Source organism: Lucilia cuprina, chromosome 3 (genome assembly GCF_022045245.1).
Source record: "Lucilia cuprina isolate Lc7/37 chromosome 3, ASM2204524v1, whole genome shotgun sequence".
Classification (NCBI taxonomy): Eukaryota; Metazoa; Arthropoda; class Insecta; order Diptera; family Calliphoridae; genus Lucilia; species Lucilia cuprina.
This window is the reverse complement of record NC_060951.1, coordinates 56,001,807-56,021,843: the sequence shown is the minus strand read 5'-3', so window position 1 is coordinate 56,021,843 and position 20,037 is coordinate 56,001,807. Positions and strand designations below refer to the sequence as shown.

Here is a 20,037-nt window from a genome sequence, read left to right as displayed (position 1 = left end):
TCTTCAAAAGGTACTTTTTGAAATTTCTATAATAATGAACCTAGAAACATGTTATTAAGTTCGTATATCCCGGATTAAGTGAGAACCAGTAAAAGGGGACTTCTTGGTGCTTTTTCGTTCTTCAAAAGGTACTTCTTACAATTTCTACAATATTGAACCTAGGAACATGTAATTAAGTTTGTATGGCCCGGATTAACTGAGGACCCATAGATGGGGACTTTTTGGTACTTTTTCGTTCTTCAAAAGGTACAAAAGGCTTTAAACACATCATGGTGAAGGGTATATAAGATTCGGCACAGCCGAATATAGAACTCTTACTTGTTTTAAACATAAAATTATTTATTATGAAATATTATAGTTCTCAAAATAAGAAAATCTATTTTAAATTTTATTTATTTAACATTTAATCGCAAAACAACTACATTATTAAACTTGGATATTAACAGTATAACCTAAATTTTAATGGCTTTTGATGGAGTTCATCCAAACCACCAAAAACGCAACCACACTAGACGCCAACAGAAAAAAATTACTAAAAAGTTTTCCAACACCACACATTACACTACTTGTGATTATTTGTTTTTTATTTGTAAGTCTTAAACATATTTTTGGAATTTTCTTTTCTCATTTTTCGGATTTTTTTATGAAAAGAATCAAAATGAAATTTTGCCACTTACCCAAACTTAAATCGTAGGCGCAAATATAATCGGATGTTGTAAATTGATACGTTAATGTTGTTTTTCCTACACCGGATGCTCCCAACATGGCAATTTTATACACGGGTATTTGAGCTTTACCACCAATATTGCCAGCAACACCACCTACTCCCTGACTTGCATTTATTTTATCACTTTCAAATAAAATATCTCCAGATGTACGCGAAGCATTACTGAAACGAAGAAAAATATTATATTAGTATGTGTTTTTTCTTTTTTTTTGTCTGTGTTTTATAAAACTTCACTCAATTTCTTATGAAATTCTGCGAAAAAATGAATTAATAATAATAATCATACGCCATCTGGTACGAGATGGCGTATGGATCTTATAAAAGATTTACTGTATTATTACCACAGGAAGTGATTTTTATTTAATACCAATATTTCTTTTAAGATAAACTTTTGTTGCCAAAAAATTATTTCACATAATTTAGTATTTCAATAAACTATTTTTTTGGTAGAATGTACAAATTGAGTTATTGTTATGTCTCTTTTAAATTTTTAGTTATTAACCGACAAAAATTAAAATAATTTATTAATGTTGTTTTTTTAGTAAAAATTAGATCATTTGTAAAAGCTGAAATTTTACAATTTTGTACAAAAATGAATTTATTAGCGTTGAACTACAACTGAACTAGAACTGAACTAGAACTGAACTAGAACTGAACTAGAACTGAACTAGAACTGAACTAGAACTGAACTAGAACTGAACTAGAACTGAACTAGAACTGAACTAGAACTGAACTAGAACTGAACTAGAACTGAACTAGAACTGAACTAGAACTGAACTAGAACTGAACTAGAACTGAACTAGAACTGAACTAGAACTGAACTAGAAACTGAACTAGAACTGAACTAGAACTGAACTAGAACTGAACTAGACTGAACTAGAACTGAACTAGAACTGAACTAGAACTGAACTAGAACTGACTAGAACTGAACTAGAACTGAACTAGAACTGAACTAGAACTGAACTAGAACTGAACTAGAAACTGAACTAGAACTGAACTAGAACTGAACTAGAACTGAACTAGAACTGAACTAGAACTGTGAACTAGAACTGAACTAGAACTGAACTAGAAACTGAACTAGAACTGAAAACTAGAACTGAACTAGAACTGAACTAGAACGAACTAGAACTGAACTAGAACTGAACTAGAAACTGAACTAGAACTGAACTGAAAGAACTGAACTAGAACTGAACTAGAACTGAACTAGAACTGAACTAGAACTGAACTAGAACTGGAACTAGAACTGAACTAGAACTGAACTAGAACTGAACTAAAACTGAACTAGAACTGAAACTAGAACGAACTAGAACTGAACTAGAACTGAACTAGAACTGAACTAGAACTGAACTAGAACTGAACTAGAACTGAACTAGAACTGAAACTAACTGAACTAGAACTGAACTAGAACTGAACTAGAACTGAACTAGAACTGAACTAGAACTGAACTAGAACTGAACTAGAACTGAACTAGAATGAACTAGAAACTGAACTAGAACTGAACTAGAACTGAACTAGAAACTGAACTAGAACTGAACTAGAACTGAACTAGAACTGAACTAACACTGAGCTAACTGAACTAGAACTTAACTAAACTGACTAGAACTGAAACTGAACTGAACTCACTAGAACTGAAGAACTGAACTAGAACTGAACTAGAACTGAACTAGAACTGAACTAGAACTGAACTAGAACTGAACTAGAACTGAACTAGAACTGAACTAGAACTGAACTAGAACTGAACTAGAACTGAACTAGAACTGAACTAGAACTGAACTAGAACTGAACTAGAACTGAACTAGAACTGAACTAGAACTGAACTAGAACTGAACTAGAACTGAACTAGAACTGAACTAGAACTGAACTAGAACTGAACTAGAACTGAACTAGAACTGAACTAGAACTGAACTAGAACTGAACTAGAACTGAACTAGAACTGAACTAGAACTGAACTAGAACTGAACTAGAACTGAACTAGAACTGAACTAGAACTGAACTAGAACTGAACTAGAACTGAACTGAACTGAAACTGAACTAGAACTGAACTAGAACTGAACTAGAACTGAACTAGAACTGAACTAGAACTGAACTAGAACTGAACTAGAACTGAACTAGAACTGAACTAGAACTGAACTAGAACTGAACTAGAACTGAACTAGAACTGAACTAGAACTGAACTAGAACTGAACTAGAACTGAACTAGAACTGAACTAGAACTGAACTAGAACTGAACTAGAACTGAACTAGAACTGAACTAGAACTGAACTAGAACTGAACTAGAACTGAACTAGAACTGAACTAGAACTGAACTAGAACTGAACTAGAACTGAACTAGAACTGAACTAGAACTGAACTAGAACTGAACTAGAACTGAACTAGAACTGAACTAGAACTGAACTAGAACTGAACTAGAACTGAACTAGAACTGAACTAGAACTGAACTAGAACTGAACTAGAACTGAACTAGAACTGAACTAGAACTGAACTAGAACTGAACTAGAACTGAACTAGAACTGAACTAGAACTGAACTAGAACTGAACTAGAACTGAACTAGAACTGAACTAGAACTGAACTAGAACTGAACTAGAACTGAACTAGAACTGAACTAGAACTGAACTAGAACTGAACTAGAACTGAACTGAACTAGAACTGAACTAGAACTGAACTAGAACTGAACTAGAACTGAACTAGAACTGAACTAGAACTGAACTAGAACTGAACTAGAACTGAACTAGAACTGAACTAGAACTAGAACTGAACTAGAACTGAACTAGAACTGAACTAGAACTGAACTAGAACTGAACTAGAACTGAACTAGAACTGAACTAGAACTGAACTAGAACTGAACTAGAACTGAACTAGAACTGAACTAGAACTGAACTAGAACTGAACTAGAACTGAACTAGAACTGAACTAGAACTGAACTAGAACTGAACTAGAACTGAACTAGAACTGAACTAGAACTGAACTAGACTGAACTAGAACTGAACTAGAACTGAACTAGAACTGAACTAGAACTGAACTAGAACTGAACTAGAACTGAACTAGAACTGAACTAGAACTGAACTAGAACTGAACTAGAACTGAACTAGAACTGAACTAGAACTGAACTAGAACTGAACTAGAACTGAACTAGAACTGAACTAGAACTGAACTAGAACTGAACTAGAACTGAACTAGAACTGAACTAGAACTGAACTAGAAAACTGAACTAGAACTGAACTAGAACTGAACTAGAACTGAACTAGAACTGAACTAGAACTGAACTAGAACTGAACTAGAACTGAACTAGAACTAGAACTGAACTAGAACTGAACTAGAACTGAACTAGAACTGAACTAGAACTGAATTAGAACTAGAACTGAACTATAATAGTAACTAAAATATAAACGGGTATGATCTTTGTATTTAAGTTTTTTATACTCACCTATTATGTCTATCTTTACCGCTATTTGATGTACCAGTAGAGGTTACCGAATTAATCGATCGAGATCTGCGGCTTCTGTAAAAGACAAAGTCAAAAAAATAAAAAATTACAATAATAACATCTTTCTCCTAATTCATGCCAAATAAGGAGTGAGATCGAAAAATTCTTAACACACGTTTTTCATTACATTTTTCAACCAAAGTATTATTTGATTTTTTTTGATCAAGTTACCTTTGAAAAACATGTCAGTTATTATGTGTAAAGTCAATTATATTAATTTTTTTGTTAATCTGATTAAAATGAATGACCAGAAAAAAGTGCGTACTGAAATTATTAAATATTTTCAACTAAACGCAACTTGGTCTTACAAAAAGTTGGCCAAGCATACAAAGGTCTGCCGTCAAACTGTTTCCAATGTTATTAAACAGTACCGGGAGAACTTGTCAGTTGATAGAAAACCTGGTTCAGGTAGAAGGAATGGTCCACATGATGTTTCTAAAGCCAAAAAAATAGAACGCACTTTCAAAAGAGCTCCCAACACATCCGGTAGGAAAGCAGCTCGGTTAGCTTAGTGCTCGGACTATTTGGTACAAAAAGTTAAAGCTAATGCAGGTTTAAAAACATAAAGGCTCAAAAAGTTCCTGACAGGAACGCTGCTAAAAATTTAGAGGCCAAAAAAACAGAGCACGGAAATTGAAGTCAAGTTTTATAAAAAAATATTCTTGCTGCATAATGGATGACGAAACGTATGTTCTGGCAGATTTTTCGCAACTTCCAGGTCAAAAGTTTATGTTGCTGATGCTCGAGGGAATGTTGAAGAAAAGTTTAGGACCCAAAAGCAGACAAAATTTTCCCAGAAAGTTCTTGGTATGGCAAGCAATATGCAGTTGCGGCAAAAGAAGCCAATCATTTGTTACAACGGGCTCTATAAATACCGAAATTTACATCAAGGAATGTTTACAAAAAAGGCTGCTTCCATTCATAAGACTTCATAATGTGTCCACTTATTTTTGGCCTGACTTGGCATCCTGTCACTATGGTAAACAAGCCCTTGAGTGGTACAAGGAACAATAATGTGGTATTTGTACCAAGAGAGGCAAATCCTCCAAACTACCCGGAGCTAAGGCCAGTGGAGAGATATTGGGCTCTTGTTAAAAGAGAATTGAAGAGTACAAAAAAGGTGTCCAAAAGTGTGGTAGATTTTAAACGGAGATGGACTACATGTTCGAGCAAAGTGACAGAAAGCACTATAAAAACGTTATTGGAAGGGTTTCCGAAAAGGGTTCAAAATTTCATCACTAGTGATTAAAACTATAAAAATATTTTTTTTTGTAAATTGTAATAATAATTTGAATCAAATAAAAAAAAAATAAAGCTGTAAGTTTATTGGTTTCTTTTTATAAACATATATGTATGTTAAGAATGTTTCGATCTCACTCCTTAACTTCGTTTAAAATTATGTTCATCATAGTTACCTTAAAGAATCTCCCAAATTACATACGCCATGTGAAGTAATACTAAAACTACGCAATCGATAGTATTCCAAATCCAAGTCAGCACAGTGGATGGCTTGTCGGCGGGTGTCAGCTAAACGGGGCTGTAAATAAAATATCCAACAAAATATATATATATATTTTATTTTTATTGTATATTAGGAGAAGAAAAATAATAAAAAGGATTCCTTAGTAAAACAAATAACAAAAAAATCTTTTATTACGAGGTAATATAATGTGTGTTTAGCAACATAGAAGTCATTTTCACATGTTTAAGATGTAGTGGTGAACACACGTTCCTTGTAAAAAGGGTCAGTGAACTTTAACGAGACTTTTATGATCCCTCCCAAGTGTAAATTGAAACAAAACTTTAGTTTAAAGGAACTGCAATTTCAAACACAAATGCACTAAAACTAATACACTCTTAAGTACACAAAAAAAGTGCATAAACCAAGTAAGACATACACGTGTAGATATATATGCATGTATGTCTTTCATATCTATATACATATAATCATACAGGGGGAACACAGATAATAATGGACAAATTATTTATTTTACCATATAATTTTCTAATAATTTATTTTGTATTTAAAATGGTTTTAGCAATAGAACAAATGATATTTTTTAAAAATGTAGTTAACCCGTATATTCGTTAATAAATTTTTTGTCCCTGTTAGTTGTCAAACAAAAGCTTTTGGGCAGGTAAAAGTTTATTGTCAACAATAGAGAGATGCTTTAAAAAGTTATTCTATGAAATTCTGTTATACATGTTTAAAGGTTAAGGGACTTATTCATAAACTTTTATCAATGGTCAATAAATCAAATTTTCATACAAAATTGGTTCTACAAACCTTTGACAAATGTTTATAAATAAGGCAATAAATATTTAAGCACTTTTAGATATTTTAAAAAAGAAATAACGGAGGAATGAAACAAAAGTTGAAATAATTGAAATTTTAATTCGACCAACTAACTAACTGATAAAAAAATCTTCTGTTCAATATTTTAAAAGCCAACATGTATCATATAATATTTCAAAACTATTTTATTACAATTTATGGTCACTTAATAACTTTTTAATTCCCCATCCATTTTATTTAACTATATGTACCTTGTTTGTCTTTATTACACAAACAACGAAGCTAAAAAATAAATAAAAAACCAAACAGGATAGAAAAATTACGTATTCAAGGATTAGTCAAACATGAACAAAAAAAAACACAATATGGAAAAGAAAAACAAAAACCTGAAAACAGAGCAATTTATATCTTTAACAAAAGGTAAAAACAAAACAAAAACTTACCTTTCTACTCTCTGCCGGCATGCTAGAAGTACGCATACGTTGCCTTTGCCTGCTGCCCAATTGAGCAATCGTTGCTGAACTGCCGCCATGTATAAGACTCGAACCAACACCCGCTATACGTTCATGGGGCATAGCAGTAGGTGAATCCAAGTCACCATCTGCATGTGGAAATTGGTGGTCATTTCTAGTTCTCATGCCACCACTACAATCTCCAGTCGGTGTATCGGCAACATATGGTCCATTCGGTGGTCTGCCATCACCACAACATACTGTTGATGTAGGTGATGCTGTTGATGTTGTATCCTCGAGCAACATGTCAAGTTCTGTTGAGTTTGTGGCATTGGCAGCAGCAACAGCTGCTGCAGAGGCTGATGAGGGCAAGTGACTATTAATGCTACCAACCATGGAGTTGGGTGCATAAAGGGGTGAGGTGGCTGCCGAGTATTGAGGTGAAACAGCACCTGACATGGCTTGTTGAAATGTTAAAACACCACCTGTGTCAACTGGTATCAAATTCATGCGTGAAGGTTTCGAATGCGTCACGGGTGATTTTACTAAAGCAATGCGATCGCTGTTTATAAAAAGAAAAAATAAATTAAAAAATTATCATATTCTTTTTTAAATAATTTATTTTTAACTCCCTCACTACCGCAATTAAGTCGTCATATTGCAATTAAATATTTGTTTGTTTGAATGTTATTGTGCAAACAAAAATGTTAATTTAGTTTAAATTAGTTTAAAACTAAAATAATTACAGTCTTTTAGCATTTGTGATGATTTTAAAGGGAATAACTGAACAAAAGTAGAAAGTGCAACAATGGCACGCACCAGAAAATTTTGTTTCTAACTTTTAGATGCAGTTTAAAAAACAAAACTTGAATTAGTTTTAAAATATTTTGTTGTAGTGCTTTTAAAAAGGTTTACAGTGTGTTATCAAATAATTGCGACAGTTCTGTTCTACCTCAGTTCTAGTTCAGTTCTAGTTTAGTTCTAGTTTAGATCTAGTTTAGTTCTAGTTCAGTTCTAGTTCAGTTCTAGTTCAGTTCTAGTTCAGTTCTAGTTCAGTTCTAGTTCAGTTCTAGTTCAGTTCTAGTTCAGTTCTAGTTCAGTTCTAGTTCAGTTCTAGTTCAGTTCTAGTTCAGTTCTAGTTCAGTTCTAGTTCAGTTCTAGTTCAGTTCTAGTTCAGTTCTAGTTCAGTTCTAGTTCATTTAATTTAAAGTTTAACTATTTAGTTCAATGAAAGTGACTGAAATTGATACACATTTCGTTTCAACAATTTTTTTTAGTTAAAAATATATTTTAACCTCTCTTTTCAAAATATTTGGGTGTAAGTGCTGCTTTATGTATCAGTGTTTAGATTAAGTTTTTTCTGAAACAAAATTATTTGTTCATGACTAACTACATTCATTTCGAATAAAATTTTATATTTTTTCACAAAGTGAAATGTTTCCTTTCATTTAGAAATTTTTTGTGCTGACATTTCTCATTTTTTTTCTAAACATTTATTTGTTTATAAAACTATAGTCAACGCTACTACAGGTTTATTTATACACGTACAATTATGTGTACGTTGCTCTTTTGAAAATGTCTGTATTTGTACAGAACTACATACATACATTCATACATATGTATATGTTTACCAAAAAAAATGTTTAAAATTTATGCTTAAATTTATGTAGTTGAAATACAGAGAGAAAAAATCTTTAAAATAATTAAAATTTATCCTAAAATTACTTTATAAACATATAAGTTCGGATGTTTTTTGTAATTTTTTTCTCAGTGTTATACAATTTAATTTACTCCAACATGCCACTAAAATGCGAAAAAAGCAACAAAAATCTTACATTTCATATAATCGTGTGTTAGAAATTTTATTTATGTGTTCTGAGTAAAGTAACCTTTTATTGTAGTAAATGAGCATGCATAAACATGCACATGTTGCAAAATATTGACACGATTCATGGAGATGTAGGACTATAGTTTTGTATGTAGTTGTATGTTTAAGTCAACAAATACAACTCAAAACATTTTTGTGTTCATAAACAAATAACTGTAACTGTTTTTTAATCCTATAAATATTTTTGTAAATAAAAAATAGAAGTATTAGGGGTATTCAGCGTGGAAGGAATTTAGAGTTAAAAAAAGAGAAAAATAATAAAATGAATGGATATCGTTTTTCAAACTAAGGCTAGTAATCTTAAAATTAAAAGAATGTCTGCCTTTAGTTCTTTGAAACAATTCCTCAAATAAACCTAACATTTGTCCTTCTATAACGTTCCATATTTGTTGCATTTAGAACTTTCATAAATATTTGATTTTTATATAAATTTATTTCAAATGAATTTTTGTTATGCTTTTTTTTGCCACTCGAAAATCTAATGAAAAATGTTTTGATGAAAATGTACACATAATGTATTTGTTTTCTTTCATTTCATTTGATTGTTTCTGTTTAATGTTTTCAGACTTTCAATATTTGCAATAATATTGTTTATTATAATCAACTGGCAAATTGTTTTTATATACATATGTTCGTACAAACATACATTTGTACTTATGTATGTAGAATAAATAGGCTGGTGGTTCAGTATTCGGGTCACCTGAACCACACCACTTAATCCATTGGCTTGTTTACAATTCTATTCAATTATTGTTGAAAATACTTTTTGTATAGAATTGCTACTTGTTGTTGAAATTTGTTGAGTAAATTAGTGTTCTTTTGTTGGTTGAAAATTTTGTACTTTGTAAAAAAAAACTTATTATTATTTGTTTATACTTATAAAACAATATTTATTGTTTTCACTGGAAAACATAATTTTATATATTTTCCGAATGTGTTAATGAATTTAAAATGTTTTTTTACATTTTAATTTTAAACATGTCGCGTTTTAATTAGTATTAAAATTAATTATAAAAAATTAAGAGAATTGTTCAATTCACAAATGATGTTGTATCATTGTATGCATAATATGTTAGCAACAATAGTCATAACCAGGGTAAGGATTTTCATGCACTAAAAATTAAAAAATATGCGCTTATAATATGCAGTATAAAATGGGAAAATATGCACTAAAAATGTGAAAAATATGCGCAAAAAATATTTCTTTGTGAAAGTACATATTAATAGATATTCAAATCTTACGTTTTGAACAACAAATATGCAGTCCTTACTTCATGTACTACGACCTCGAGAAACTTGATAGCAATTCTAATTTGATGAATGAATGTATTTTGTATAAATTATATTTCTTCCAATTTATATGCTTTAAAAATGTTTGGGATATGCAAAATATATGCAATTTCAAACAAAATAAGCAATTTATGCAAAATATGCAACAACAAATCGATGTAATTTTGTAGCAAATTCTTTGATACGAATAGAAAATTTCGTTATTTCGAGCTACTGACCAAATACAACCATTTGCATAGAAATTCTTGTCCTGGTCATAACAATGTTGTTAGTATTTTCAATGCAAAAGCTCTATCGTACGACAATTTTTCATAAAATTTTCCAGTGTTGTCAATTGTTTATTTCAGCATATAAACAAGAAAATCAATCGATTTTGGCATAAAAACCCAAAAATCATAAACAGACAGCTATGTACCGAAACAACGAAAACTTTAATAGTTTAAAATGTGAAATAAAGAAAATAGAATTAGAAATGTTCATAAAAACAGAAGGAAAATCTAAAACTAACATTTTAAAATTACAACTTAATAACTGTGAAAATAGCATAAAACATTCGTTTAACACAATACTAATACCAATAATAATACTAATGTAATCCTTTTTATTGTTCATACTTCTTTCTGACATTTGCTAAAAATATATGTACGTACATATATACAAAAAAGGTTCGTGTCTAGAAAGCTGTTTATTGAAGCCCTAAAATTTAAGAAAGAATGAAAAAAAATAAAATTAAACAAATAAAATAAAATTCATCGTTCTTTAACTCACATCTTTAATGCAGCTATATTCAATTAGAATTATTTTTAATGACATGTTCAGGCATGACTTAGTGGGTGTTTTTTCTTGTAAACACAAGAACATAGAAGTTTAGCAAAATTCTTGCAAAAAAAAAAAAACATTTTTAACAGTTTGCCAAGTCATTTTTAATACTCACTTCAGAATTTTTCTATGTTCTGGATATGATTGTTGAAGATTTGAAATTCGCCTCATTTTTTTTGTATTTTATCGCAACCCGTTTTGTTGTTTGAATCAAATTATAACATTTGAATCAATACTTTAACAAAAAATTTATTATACTTGTGAGAGTGGAGGAGTATATTGTCCATTGTATTTTTATACCCTACACCACTTTAGTGGGGAGGGTATATTGGGTTTGTGCTGATGTTTGTAACATACAAAAATATTCGTCCTATACCCACCTTAAAGTATACCAATCGGCTTAGAATCATTTTCTGAGTGATTAAGCTATGTCCGTCCGTCTGGCTGGCTGTCCATGTAAACCTTGTGCGCAAGGTACAGACCGCAATTTTCAAGATGAAATTTGGCACACACGCTTCTTTTGGCCCAAGGACGAAAATGGTTAAAAAAAATAAACCCAAATAGAACCTTTTGGCTTATAATTAATTTAAATGATCTATTATAATAACAAAAGTCGACCAAACTTAGTTTTATAGAACTTTAAATGACACTACCGATTTTTGTAATGATTGGGCTTCATTTGACCCTAACCCCCATACAAACTCCCCTTCAGAAAATGACTTAAAGATCAAAATTCACTTACAAACACTAATAACACTTTTAAATTCTACATAAATAATATTGAAGAATACTTAACTCCCCCTACCAACATTTTTAAGGATAAGGCCATATTTTACCCTACTCCCCTTTAAGCCCTCTTAAAAAAATCTCTTTTTTGCCAAAAAAAAAAGTAAAAATATTCCGAAATAAAGTTAAAAAACAAACCAAATGCTTTATTTTTTTAAATAATCCCCATTTTAATCATACATACTGACTGGTGTAGGGTATCATATGGTCGGCTACGCCCGACTATACATTCATACTTGTTTTGTTTTCATTTAGCTTTCTCTTTTCTGTAATTTCATTGCATTCACACTTAAAAAATTATTCTGCACTTTGATATGGACTGAACAAGAACTGAACTAGAACTGAACTAGAACTGAACTAGAACTGAACTATAATTGAACTAGAACTGAACTAGAACTGAACTAGAACTGAACTAGAACTGAACTAGAACTGAACTAGAACTGAACTAGAACTGAACTAGAACTGAACTAGAACTGAACTAGAACTGAACTAGAACTGAACTAGAACTGAACTAGAACTGAACTAGAACTGAACTAGAACTGAACTAGAACTGAACTAGAACTGAACTAGAACTGAACTAGAACTGAACTAGAACTGAACTAGAACTGAACTAGAACTGAACTAGAACTGAACTAGAACTGAACTAGAACTGAACTGGAACTGTACTAGAACTTAACTAGAATTGAAGCTGCAGCTATATTTTTCCTAAGTGCACCGTAAAATGTTACAAGTAATCCATGCTGGACATCTTTCTAATTTACTTTTGTGTTATTGTATTTATTTATTATTTTTGTTTTAAGGTTTATTGTTGCATTTTTTTTTTTTTTGTAAAATGCTGTAGTGGCTAAAAATATTATGTACTTCACTTACCAAAGTCAAAAGCACGTTCCAATATAATTGAATGACGTTTTTGTGGTTGTTGCTTGTTGTTCTGTTGAGAGTTTGATGACGAAGAAGATGATGAAGACGATGATGGTTGATGTTGTTGGTGATGATGATGTTGCTGCTGTTGTTGTTGATGATGTTGATGAAGTTGGCCATTGGCTAAGCAATTCGCCAGACCATTATTCAACATACCACTCGTTGCATTATCTTCGCCATCTGGTCCAAGACGTGTACTGGTGACATTTGTTGCTGTTGCTGCACCAGCTGTTGTTAAACTACTGCAACAGTTGTTCGTGTTGTGGGTACAAGTTGCATTAGGAATTTGTGGGGAATTGTTGCTATTGTTGTAGTCAGGATGATAGGATTTCTGAACATAATGTATTGAAGGCTGTTGTTGGTGTGCGGAGGGTTGTTGTTGAAACAATTGCTGGTGCTGTTGTTGTTGGTGCTGCAAATGATGCTGTGGTTGTTGGCTGCAAGGTGGTATAGTCTGTTGTAAATTCTTCTGTTGCTGTTGATGCTGTTGCTGCTGGTGAAGACAACAATATTTAATATGTTTACACAATAAACTACTGCTACTGCCACTCAATTTGCTATTGCTTAATGTGGCACTGCATGTACGTTCACCTACCAAACCACCCGCACTAACACCGCCCACTACACCCAAACTGTTTAAGCCTGAACTGGAGGATGTACTAAATGCATTACGTGGTCTATTGAATCTAAAAGAATTTGAGCGTCCCACATTGTGAGTTCCAGCAGTTGTTAAACCTCCACCTCCATCACGCTCTCCCTCCAGTCCTTGCCCTCGGTGCGGATTTGTAGTGCAACGTAAACTGCCACCGTAACGTCGTTGTTGAAATTTATTTGCTCTTGGTATTACCTGTAATGTGTAAAATTTATAAAAAAAAATAAATATTAAAAAAATAAACTGAACAAGTAAAATGTTGGAGAAAAAAAGAATTTGTACGTGCACAATGTAATGAGATAGAAAATGATGATAATTTTCTGTTTTTACAGTGGAAACTTCTATAGAAGTGTTTTACTTAAAAATTCGCTTTTTCAATAAAAGTGCGTTTTTTCATAAAGGATCTAATTTTTTTAAATCAGTTTTAAGTTTCCAAAAATTAATTTTTTTTATTTCTTTAATTTTTCACATTGTTTTTTTTTATTATTAAAAATCTGATAAATTAACATTTTACATAAAATGAGAAAACAATTTTCGCCTAAAATTCAAATTCGCACTAAAATATCTAAATTTTTACCAAAAACAAATCAAAATTTCTCAGAAATTATTTATTTTTAATTCGATTTTTTATTACAATTCAAATAATTTTTACAAAAAATTTTAATTTTATCAAATATTGAGTTTTCCCAAATGAATTTAAATTTTCTCAAAAAAAAAAAATTTAATTTTAACTAAAAATCTAACTTTTTGCTAAAATCTTAATTTTTACAAAAATCGAAATTTTTATTAAAAATCTAAATTATCACAAAAAATCTAAATTTTCAATAAAAATCAAAATTTTCTCGAAAACAAATCGATTTTGTCACTAAAAATCTAATGATTTGAATTTTCATTAAAATTTTAATTTTTTATTAAAATCAAAATTTTTAATAAAATCCAAATTTTCACTAGAAATAAAATTTATCAAATTTTTATTAAAAATTTGGTAATGCGACGTTTTTTTATTAAATCTATGTTTTTTTTAATCAAAATTCAAAATTTTTACTAGAAATTAAATTTTTCACAAAAAATATAATTTATTAAAACTCTTTTTTATCATAAAATTGGATTTTTACTATAATTTTGAATTTAAAAAAATCCAAATTTTCACAAGAAATTTAATTTTTCACAAAAAAATGTTTCACAAAAAATCTAAATTTTTACTAAAAATTTAAAATATTTTTCGATATTTTTATTAAAAATCTGAAAAGTGATTTATAAGAATTTTCTATTTCGGATAAGACTTCATATTTACAAATCTTATTTAAAAATCTCATCTTATTTATTAATAAAGTTCCCACTGTCGTAAAGTTTAGAAATATGTATAAGTATGTAGTAGGTCCTGCATTGGGTTTTGTGTCAATATTTATATGTTTATTGAAACTTGTATATTTTTCAATTTCCAAGAAAAATATATAGTACAAATATACTTTAGTATTAAAATACTATCACGATATTCCTTAGTATTATAAAAAAACTTTTTTAATTAAATCTTTTTTTTTTCTTTTTTGTAAAGAAAAAACTTGGAAATAAATAGTAAAATACACTAATACACAACAAATTTAAGTTTAAAGTTTTAAACTCATCAGTTAAAATCAATTTTCAATTGTTGACTTATTGCTCAGCTTTGTCATTTAATATTAAAGTCTATTTTTGCGACTATGACAAAATTGTTTAACTTTGAACATTTTTTTTCTTCTTTTCTAGATTCATGTCCCTTAACAAAAAGACAACAACAAAAAACATGAAATAAACTTCATTATTACTGCTGCGCCAAACAACCTGTGTATAATAAATCATGTCCCTATTTCGAGACAATGATTTAAAGCCACATAAATTTTACATTGTCGAGAGTGAAAATGAGAAAGTAGAAAAAACCCAATAGTCCCGAAGAAAAGAAGGCAATTGATTCTTTAAGCAAACTAGGTGGAAAATATAAATAATTGACTACTCTCTAGATTACTTAGGGATTATAAAGTGGCGTGTACGACAATTGATTCTATAAGCGTACTAGGTAGAAAAAAGAAATTAGTGACTACTCTCTAGATTACTTAGGGATTAAAAAGAAATTAGTGACTACTCTCTAGATTACTTAGGGATTATAAAGTGGCGTGTACGTTTAAATTAACTTAAAAACCTGTTTCTAAAAATTAGGAAAACTTTTATGAAAAATACTCTCCGAAAAGTGAAAAAAATCCTAGATGACTCTCCTTAAAACTGTTGAATTACTCATGCTAGTGCAAGTGCAAGTTGCTGTGTGTAAATTGCAACAATATTGCAGACATCTGTCATTTTGGTTTAAACAATGTAAAATTTTATTACATGCCTCAACAATTAAATGAAAAGGTATAAATATGTCGTAAAAAAAACGAAAGCAAAAACAAAAACCTGTTGTTAAAGTGAATAAAACTTTACAGATGAATTTCCAATTACAATAAGTGTGCTGTGGTACTGTCACAAAAGACAGATGGACGTGGTGATAATACAGGTAAGAAATAACATAAAAATAATATATTCAACATATTTTTCTCCAATTTAATTATGTTAATAAAGTTTTTTGAGTTATTTAATCTCAACTGTCAGTCGTGGAAAGGTAAGTGAAAAATTATGTTCATATTTTCGCTTTGATAGTTATTGGTTATGAAAGTTGATGATATTTATTTTGGAAGTTAACACTATGGTGGGAAAAGTATTATTCTTTAATCACTTTAAAAAATACATTATATTAGAGTTAGAGAGATCAGGGTTTAATATAGTAAAAGGATCATAATAGTACAGATAAAAGTGTAATAAATCGGAATAGAGTATTGAACATAATATAAGTTGTGGGTTAATTAGAGTCGAGTACTTCAGATCAGCATAGTGAAGATCAGAATATAATAGATAAGAATTATCTACACTTAGTTAAGATCTGAATAGATTAAAAAAGAATTGTACAGAAAAGAATCGATTTGGTTAAAATAAATAAGAATATAATAAATCGGAGTAAAGTAGAATAAATACCAATATATCAGATAAAACTCGTCAGATGAGAAGAGTATGGAGAAGATTAGATCATATTAGACAATATCAATGATTAAAAGATAAGTATTAATCAGAATAGAGTAGATCAGGTATATCAGAGCAAAACTGATCGTGATAGAAGAGATTAGAATAGAATTGAACAGAGAAGAATCGATCGAAGTAATATAAATCAGAAAATCGAAAATCACGGTAAAAAAGATCAAAACTGATCGGGGTACAGTAAAAAATCGGAGTAGATTACATCAAAGAAGCATCGTTCATAGTATAGGAGAACTGATCACATCATGATACAATACATGAGATCAGGTTACACAGAATCAGCGCAAATGATAAGAGTGTAGTAGATTAGATTAAAACAGATCTTTTCTATCATATATAGTATAAAGGATTAGTTTAGAGTAAAATTGGACAGAGAAAAATCGAAGTATTATTAATTAGAATATGGAAATTATAGTGGAAAAAAGTTAAGAACAAATCAAAGTAGATTGGACTACAGTACAAAAATAACAATAGAGTGAAACAATAAAGAATCGTTCATAGTATAGGAGAACTGATCATATCATGATACAATACATGAGATCAGGTTACACAGGATCGGCGCAATAGAGAAGAGTGCAGTAGATCAGATTAAAACAGATCTTTTCTATCACATATAGTATAATAGAAAAGATTAGAGTAAAATTGGACAGAAAAGAATTGATCGAAGTATTATTAATCAGGATATGGAAATTAGAGTAGAAAAGTGAAGAACAGATCAATGTAGATCGGAGTACAGTACAAAAATCACAGTAGATAATAGATTAGGATATAATAGATTAGAGTAGAGTGGACAAGTGTAGAATAGATCATAACTAAATAGATCAAAGTAGAATAGTTTAGAAATAAATAGATCAGAGTAAAATTGATCGGTTTAGGAAAGATCAGAAAAAAATCGACCAAACCGCACAGTTGGACCTCATTAGATGATCATTGAAAAATTGCAGTATAATAGATCATATTACAATAGAGTAGATCGGTGAAAACAGATTAAAGTATAATAGATAATTTTAGATTAGATCAGTTTAAATAGATTAGAATAGAGTGGACAAGAGTAGAATAGAATCAATCGGTGAAGAATGGATCGGAAAACAATATTCCAAACAGCAGAGTTTGAACAGCATTGGATCGATATATAACAATTTATAATAGGATATAGTTGCGCAGAATATGTAGAAGTAAATTAGATTAAACTAGAATATATCAGTGATGAGTGAAGTTGATTGAAAGTAGATCACAGTAGAATACTTATAAGAAAAATTAATTAGATGAGAGTTGAGTAAATATTAAATATTATACCTTGCGCAGTACATTTACATGAACAGCCAGACGGACGGACGAACAGACAGACGGACATAGCTTAATCGACTCAATGATTCTAAGCCGATTGGTATACTTTAAGGTGGGTATAGGACGAATATTTTTGTATGTTATAAACATCAGCACAAACCCAATATACCGTCTCCACTAAAGTGGTGTAGGGCATAAAAAGTAAAGTGAAACACGTTTGTTAAAAAAATACCATTTAAATGTTAAAATATTTGTATTTTGTAAATAATATTTAAAACTAAAAGCATGTGCGATACATATTTAATAAAATGCTAGTAATTGTAATTGAAAAACATTTTTAGTAATTTAAAATTTACCTTAAAGTAAAACAGCAAGAATTAATACCTTAAAGTTTATATCATCAAATACAATTCTAATTGCAAAATGCCTAAAGCTTTATAAGAAATTTACATTATAAAAACTCCTAAAAATATGTTTTTTATAATAAAATTTAAGACCACCCCAAAACAAATGCTTTAATTTCCTATTTAATCTCATAAAGTAAACATTTCATAGCACCTTAAAATAGGCTTTTAATAATCTATTAAACATTTTAATAATTGTCTATTTTTATCTACAAACTTACCTTATCTTCCAATAAGTTAGAAAACAAATCCATATGATCCTCATCTTCGTTCATCATGGCAAAAAAGTTCTTAAACGTATCCGGAAATGAGGCCGGAAATTGTCCTTGGCGTGAATCCAATTTTGTTTCCATTTCTGAAAAATATAAAACAACAACCACAAATTAAAAAATATGTATATGTATATATTTCAATTTAAATAACAATCAAATAGCTAATCTCAATTAATTTTACAACCAAACATAAAAGGAAACTGGCAAATTATAAAACAATTTAGCGCCAAAAAGTATACAGCAAATAAAGCAATCAAACAGACAAACAGCCAGAGCACACAGACTGCCTTAAAATAAAAGACTTAAACGATGAAAATAATTGCTTGTTAAAAACGTAAATAAAGACTTGGAAATAATATTTATGAGATTTTTATTTCACATTTTTTATTTAAAAATTTATTTTTTTTGATGTTTGTCAGGCATGAATATTGTTTGTGCTAAACAAAGAATTTTGTGACATCTTAGCCTACTGCAAGACGTACAGAAATTTTATATACTTTTTGGGATAACTGGCCGGGTTGGTAGGTTGCCATGGCCATTGTTTATTATAAATTGTTATAATGGCTTTTTTGTTGTTTAAATGTTTTATTATTATTATTTTTTGTAATATTGTTGGTTGTGAAATGTTGCCTGCTGTAAGACAAACATAAAAATTCAATTTTGCGGTTATTTGCATTATAATTTCACATTTTCATCATTGTCGTAGTTATTGTAACCGTTTTGTAGTCGTTTGTTAAAATCATCAAAAACAGCAAGTCCTTTTAAATTAAATTTAACTTTAATTTTCATAAAACATACTTTGCATACTTTTAGGCAATTTCTTCCAAGCTGGTTTTTCTTTTTTATACTTTTTCTACGATTTTCTTGTTTTATTTTTTACTTTTTTGTCTAAAAGTTTACTAAAGTGAAAAAGTTCAATTAAAGCAGTCATTTAATAATAATAACACAACTTTCCATTTTTCAATTTAAATTTTTTTGCAAAATTGTTCAAAAATAACAAATATTTGAAAGGAGTAAAATTATGCTTGTAAATTAATATATTTTTAAGTAGAAATAATTCTTTGTGCAAATAATTTTACTTAAAGTGGGAGAGAAAAGAGTAGATTAGATCAGAATGAGTTAAATCTAATTTAACTAGATCATAACAGATAGAGTAAGATGAAAAAGATTATAGTAAATATAATAAATCAAGGTAGAATATATAAAAATATAAAATTTTCTATCATGTATAGGATAAAAGAGTATAGATGAGAACAAGTCAGAACAGAGTGTGGTAAGAGCAAAAAAGATGAGAAAAGGTAACAGTAAAGGCGATCACTGATGCAAAGATACAAAGGAAATCACTAAAGAAGAGACAACAGAAGATCAAAGTAGAAAATATATGATGTACTATGGAAGTCGTACAAAAAAGTCATCTGTACGTATAAGTATTATTTTAATTTTTTTTTAAGAACAAACACTCATACGTTTAGGTATCTCCTCATTACATTTTTATCATAGATTATACTATAGACTACACTGCAATATAGACTATAGACTAGACTATTTACTATAGACTAGACTATAGACTAGACTATAGACTAGACTATAGACTAGATTATAGATTAGACTATAGACTAGACTATAGACTAGACTATAGACTAGACTATAGACTAG

General features: G+C 29.8%; 1 protein-coding gene across 1 annotated transcript in view; it reads right to left on the bottom strand.

Moving 5' to 3' along the window:
• The window catches only part of LOC111678629, a 66,128-nt gene that overhangs the window by 6,587 nt on the left and 39,504 nt on the right, over positions 1-20,037 (bottom strand). Inside the window, exons 3-8 of the mRNA XM_046947113.1 lie at positions 18,331-18,464; positions 12,614-13,511; positions 6,952-7,526; positions 5,628-5,749; positions 4,153-4,227; positions 678-889 (exon numbers count right to left, since the gene is read on the bottom strand). Of these exons, the coding sequence (XP_046803069.1) occupies positions 678-889; positions 4,153-4,227; positions 5,628-5,749; positions 6,952-7,526; positions 12,614-13,511; positions 18,331-18,464 (2,016 nt within the window). The remainder of the gene's footprint in view (positions 1-677; positions 890-4,152; positions 4,228-5,627; positions 5,750-6,951; positions 7,527-12,613; positions 13,512-18,330; positions 18,465-20,037) is intronic.